This window comes from Echinops telfairi, unplaced genomic scaffold (genome assembly GCF_000313985.2).
Source record: "Echinops telfairi isolate 266 unplaced genomic scaffold, ASM31398v2 ScPeMD7_7420;HRSCAF=8458, whole genome shotgun sequence".
Classification (NCBI taxonomy): Eukaryota; Metazoa; Chordata; class Mammalia; order Afrosoricida; family Tenrecidae; genus Echinops; species Echinops telfairi.
The window spans coordinates 47,707,203-47,713,598 of record NW_022111320.1 but is presented as its reverse complement, the minus strand read 5'-3'; the positions used below and the strand labels follow the sequence as shown (position 1 = coordinate 47,713,598).

Here is a 6,396-nt window from a genome sequence, read left to right as displayed (position 1 = left end):
TCTGTCGTGGATTTGACAGCACACAGGCGAGTGTTCACAGGGCTCACGATGTGCTGGATGTGCTCTGGGTCACCCTCAACTACGTCTTGTCACGCAGCCCTACTCCAGGTAAAGTGCAGGAGTCTACTTTTGCAGCCCTGTTGGCTGTGTCAGCCCAGTAGAGGACGCTGCCCCTCGCATTGGGAACTACAGGTCTAGGTGTCCGCAGTTGCGCTGCGCACCCTGGTGCTGAGGAGGCTGGACTCTTGTCTTCCCTCTCCAGTCCCCGTGCCCAGCCCAGAGCAGGGGCAACGTCAGTGCTGTTGAAGGACTGGAGAAAGGATGGGAGCACTGAGAGGGGGCCAGTGGCAGGGCCACACACCAGGCTCGGCCCAGGGGTGGGGGTGGGGATGTCAGGCACTGAGGCTGAGCTGCCCCGTGAGACAGGGACCCCTCCTCCACAGCCGTGTCAGGCGAGGGTGCACAGGGTTGCTGGGCATGGCTCCCTGTCTTTACGTGTGCTGCCTTCAGCATAAGCCGGGGCTGCCTCTTTAAAGAAACATGCCTGGTCAGCCGCAGCTGCATGCCCACCGAGCAGGAGACCCTGGGTGAGACACCACATCGATGAGCCAAGGCCCGCCGTGGCCAGGGCATCCACCACAGAGGAGGGCAGGAGGCCACATTGTCTCCTGCCTTCCTGCCACACCCTGCACAGGGAACACACACCGCAGCAGCAGGACCTAGTGGACACAAGCCCACCATGTCCAGCAAGCCGCTCTCAAGCCCCCAGGCTGTAGCCCCTCTTGGGTGGTGGGGGGAAAGGGTAGCACAGCCATGGGTTCTGTCTTTAGCTTTGCTGCGGGCCCTGTCTACTCCGTGTGGAGGGCACAGGCACTGTGGACCCCAACCCGAACTCCATACTCAACCTCCTTCCTCCTAAACCCCGCGCCCCATGCACCTACTTCCCTGCCTCGCAGGATCAAAGGACATTCCCCTTGACCCTTGGCAGGGAGGCAGCTCTGCTAGTGAGAATACTAGGGGTTGAGGGGGCCTGAAGGAGCCCATGCCTCAGGAGGGGCTGTGGTCTCTGAGCAGCTACCACTCACCCAGCAAAGCCATTTCGGCCACTGCCAGCAGGGACGCCATTCTCCGGGTAACACCGCCTTTCCCTTCCCCCTCAGGTTCGTCTCAAAGAAAGTGGTTTACCACTTGACAGCTGACCGGCCTGTCATGTACGACGGGAGTGATTCCCTGTAGTCTCGGGGCTCCAGGCCTCCTTGCCGCCCCCACCTGTCACATAAAACACTGTTCAAAAGGCAGCCACCACCTCTGCACGCTAAGCCCCTGGCAACTCCGAGAGAGGCCCTCGGGACACCCCCTCCCAAGCCGAGCGAGCACTGCCTGGTCTACACTACACACAGGTCACTCAGCCCCGGTCGGTCCTGTGGGCTCAGCGACTCTCCATTGATGGGAGGCCACTGTCCTCACACCCAAAGGGACACTGCCAGGGCTCACTGCCGTGCCTGTCAGCTCCTCTACCTACACCCACCCCCACCCCCGTGGAGAGTTTCCTGGGGATCCTGCCTACAGAGAAGGGTGGGTACCCCACTGTGGGACCCACAAGTCCTACCAGAACAGGAGGCCACAGGAGACACCAAGCCCTCTTGAGGGCCCCCTCCTGTCACACTGCCCCAGCGCCCTTGGGGCTGCCCCCCCCCTCCCCACACACACACACTCAGGCCCCTTTGTCCAGTTGCTCTGCCCTTAAGTCAAGCCCTGTACTCAGTGGCCAGGTCTCAGCAGCACACATCGTCACCCCGAGAACAGAGGAACAGACCCCCCTCGTGCTGCAGATGTGCTGACAACGGAGCTCAGGGCAGGGCTGACCAGTGTCAGTGTCCACCATCACGACACCCTCAGCAGGCGGCCTGCCCGTGCGTCCGCAGAGCCGCCTGCCTTCATGGAGCAGCGTCAGAGCCGGGCCGCTCTCATGTCACACCAGTAAGGTCCCACATCTGCTCTCGGTTCACGTCTGTTCATACCCGACTCCCCAGCCCCTCCTGCGCACACTCCCGCTGCCCAGCCTGCTGCTGACACCCAGGGGCAGCGAGTCCCTGACCCTGCTCCTGGACAGGAACAGTCTTCCTGTCCTCTGGCACACTGCTCGGAGGCTGGCCTCCCGGGTCAGGTCTGGGTACTTGTACTGACCACGGGCCTAAGGGTGACCGACCAGGTCTCCCTTGCTGAGGGCCCAGCTCTTCCTCTGGCCCCTCTCTGGTGACACCAGCCCTCGCAGCAATGGGCTGGAGCTCCCAGACCAAGCCCAGCACTACCTCCCAGCCCTCGGGCACCTGTAGCCACAGCACTTGCAAAAGGAGCCCGGGAGAAGCTGTCCCTCCTGAGAAGCAAGCTTCCCCCTCGGCAGGGCAGTTGGGGATTTCCTGTCCAAGAGTGAGGGGCGTGGGCAGTGGGGAAGCCAGAGAGAAGCTGGGCTTTGGGGCAGCCTCCTGGAGTGGATAGCCATCAGGGTGTCCATGGTCCCTCCTCACCACCGACAAGGCTGGGTATCCTAACCGGGAAGGGCCACGCCTCCAGTGACTTCCAGGCCATCGGTTTGTCCTCCAGGCCATCCGCATGGTTGGCGGATTGTTGGAGAGTGAATTGCCCAGCCCGGGATCCCTCTGCCTGCCCGCAGGGGGTCCCAAAGGAGGAGCTGAGGCCCGCTGGGGCCTCCGCTTTGTGTGTGCACCCAGAACCCGCTGCTGCTGGGCTGGGGGCTTGAGGGAGCCTGGGGTATTTTCTTCTGAGATCCGCCCGGAGCCTCACTTGGCCACCCGGCACAGCAAAAGACCCGTTTCCATGAAAAAGCGAGCATCCCGTCCCCAACACCCCACCCCAAACCCCGTCTTGAGCCCTGGTTCCGCGCACGCCGCCATTGCTGTGTGCTGGGTGGGCAAGTACTTACTAGAATGCCGAGTGTGCCGTCGTCCAGAGTGCTGCTTGGCCTGCGTACCAGGAGTTTGATCTTTCAACAGGGGCTCGGCATTTGACGTTGCAATGCTTTTAGTTTTAAAATCAGGAAAGAATGCAGGTGACAATCAAAGTGCCGCAGTTGGAGATGGCAGCCCAGCTGAAGTGCGGTAGACCCTGACGAGGCCAGGTCCTCAGGCTCCAGAGCCCCCTAGGAAGGGCTGGGGAGCCCTGATGGCCGAGCTCCTCAAGGACAGTCGGCTTGTACTCCTGCTGCGGGTCTCCGGGTGGCACTCCATCCCCAGGGTGAAGGGGCTCACAAGGCATTGCTGATGGGAAATGCCAGTAGGCCAAGGAGAGGGGCCCTCAAGTGGGAATCAGGACCAGGTTATCGTGCCCCCGCTCCATCCCCCCTTCCCCAGGTTTAGAAAACAGGAGAGCCACCAAGGGTGCTGTTTCTGTCGCCTCAGTGGTCAGTGAGGCACTGAAGCACTCCAGGCCCAGAGGGAGTGAGTCTGCCTTGGGACGTTACCTACATCAGACATCCTGAGAACCTCCCTGGGCTTCGGAGGTGCGGGGCCTCAGAGCAGTGAAGCCAAGGGGGGTGCCTCCTGGCCAGGTCCGCAAGGCATGCACCCCACCCTCAGTGGGGCTGTGGCGACCCCTCCCTCTGTTGGGGGTCTCCCAGTGAAGTAGGAAAGGCTGGCTCGGTCCCCTGCCCCTTCTGCTTGGGCGCCTTCAATAATAAAGCCAGTCTTCACCTGTCGGGGGGCATCCTTGTAAATGGGGCATTTAGCACCTTATCCCTGTGCGCTGTTCCCCAGAGACCCAGCTGCCCCTTGACATTGCAACTGCACTTTAGTTGACTACTCCTCAACCCGTGTAGCCTTATGGGATAGCGGGTCCATGAACCCGCTGCTTACCTGCCAAAGAATGGCACATGGGATTCCCACCCCCGCCCGCACAGCAGGGGCTGGGAAGAAAGTCCCACAGCCTCCCGCTAGTGTCTGCTCTGTCAAGTGCAAATGTTTTCTAACCTCAGGGCTGAAATAAAGTGAACACTGATACCTGGAACCTTGTCTTCATTCCTTCCCGGGCCGCGAGGGGGTGCAGGGCTGAGCTGTTGGGACAGCCTTTTGTACGGTGGCCTGAGAAACTGCTAAGACCACCGTGGGCCTTGGTATCTGGATACAGCCTGCCTGAAGGCAATAGTCATTCTCCCAGCCCACACCTGCAGAGTGAGCTCCCCTCAGCCCAGATGGGGCTCACAGAAAGGGGTTGGGGGAAGTGGGGCGCAGATGGCCCAGCTGACCTACATGTTGAGTCAGCATGTGGCATGACGCTGGGCCCAGCTGCCTTGAAGGACCTGCTGGCAAAGGAAGATGCCAACATGTGTGACACACACACACACACACACAATTGATAACTACTCTAGAGTTTCAACACAGGCCTGGAGGGCATGGCCCCATCATCCCCCGACTGAGCTCAGGCCTGCTCATATCCCACATCCGGGCTCCTCCGAGTGCTCCCGTCTTGAAAAGTGCCTCCCAGCCCCCTCCAGGGCTTCCCCTGCCCCAGATTCTCTCTAGTCAGTTACCCTGGAGTAAGCCCCTGTGTCTAGTTCTCTCAGGAGGGCCGGCTCCCATTCCTCTTCCTGCCCTGCCATCTTCTCCCTCCCTGACAGCGAGCATCACTGATGCACAAAGTACCAAACCAGTGAGGACACCAGTCAGTCCTGACTTGGACCGTCAATGATCCCACTGGCCCTCACGTTACGGGCAGGGACAGAAGCTCCCCAACGCTCCCGTGACACCGCCGATCACTCAGTTCTAACCCCTGCACGTCCACTCCTGTTGACCCAACCCCATCCTGGCCATCAAATCCATGCTGGCTCAGCAACCCTGCAAGGCAGAACAGGACCATCCCCTAGGGCAGTGGTTCTCAACCTTCCTCATACAGTTCCTCATGTTGTAGGGACCCCCCCAACCATAAAATTATTTTCATTACTACCTAACTGATTTTGCTACTGTTAGGAGTCGTAATGTGTTTTCTGATGGTCTTAAGCGACCTCTGTGAAAGAGTCGTTTGACCCCCAGGTTGAGAACCACTGCCCTAGGGGTCTAAAGCAGTACCTCAATGGGGGCAGAGCCCCATCTCTCTCCCACAGCGGTTTGTGGATTTGAACCACCAGCCTTGCAGCTGGCAGTCTAACACAACCCACCATACCCCCCAGGGCTGCTCCTGTTGACAAACACCCTCAAGTCAAACCTTCCAGTCCAGTGAAGCCCTCACACCCAGAACCACCCAGCCAGAGGAATTCTGTGGCCGTGGTCTCCCCAGGGTTGGAAGGCACGTGGGCCCGTAGGATAGGAACTAGCCCAGACACACACAGGCATGCAATGTCTGCAATCCAGCTCCTCCACCCCTCCTTACTTACCCCAAACTACTAAACCGCCGAGTAGTCCAAGCTGACAGAAGAGCCCACGTTGTCTTCCAGTCCCCGCATTCAAGGCCGCGTAGTTCTGACTCAGTGCAGGGGCCCGGGCTCCACGGCATCTGGGCAGCCAATCCTGTCAGTGGCGAGGCTCCCAGGGCCTGCCAGAGGAAGAGAGAACCCTGGTGACTCAGAAGGGCACTCCTGGCCAAGGTCAGCTCTTTCGCTATGAAGATGCGTGGGAAAAATCGGGCGAGGAGTTTGCCCCCCCCCCCAGGCCAGAAAAGCAAATTGATGGTGGAAGCGTGACCCCAACTGAGAAGGCAGCCGTTTTCTTGGGGAGAGCTGAAGCCAACCACAGCCTTGAGAACCACGCTGTGTCTGTGGTGGGTGGGGGTGGGGTGCATGGGGACTGGGAAGACGGTTCCGGGTGAGAGGAAGGTCAGCCCTTGGCTTCTCCCACACGCTGCCTTCTGAGCAAGGGCAGGACCGTGGCGCTGACGTGGATGGCGCTGGGTGGCCTCTGCTGAACTTGCGGTGAGACGGGCCCTGCAGCCGTCCCACACCTCTAGTGCGTGGACACTGAGCTGGTCAAAGCCTGAAAGGAGAGGAAGTCGGGCCTCCGCTGAAGATGGAAGAGAATCGGCCTCACTGTCGCCTAGGGAACGAGCGAAGGAGATGAGTCATCCTTTCTAGATGAGGTTTGGCTGAGGGCCTGCAGGTCCACAGACGCATCAAAGAAAGGGGACTCCCGGTGGTTCTCCCAAGGAGGACGGACCAAGCCTTGGAGGGGACGAGGGAACCAGCCCTGGGAGGTCGAAACCTCCCTGTTCCAGGCCAGTGGGGGTGGGGGCTAGGGGGTCTTCTTGGGGTGAGAGAGGGCAGTAAAAGGACGGAAGAGAGAAAAAAAAAGGTTCAGGAAAAGGGGGATGACCAGCAAGGGGCTTCCCCAGAGGCCGGAAGGAGGCTGGACCCGAGGCTTCGCTTACAGACACCATCTTTCTCTGGGGGGG

The 6,396-nt window shown here is 60.2% G+C and overlaps 1 protein-coding gene across 1 annotated transcript in view; it reads right to left on the bottom strand.

The window, feature by feature from the left end:
• Positions 1 to 5,476: 5,476 nt before the first annotated feature.
• The window catches only part of CCR9 (C-C motif chemokine receptor 9), a 10,315-nt gene continuing 9,395 nt past the window's right edge, over positions 5,477 to 6,396 (bottom strand). The window contains exon 4 of the mRNA XM_013005007.2: positions 5,477 to 5,544. Within this exon, the coding sequence (XP_012860461.1) occupies positions 5,477 to 5,544 (68 nt within the window). The remainder of the gene's footprint in view (positions 5,545 to 6,396) is intronic.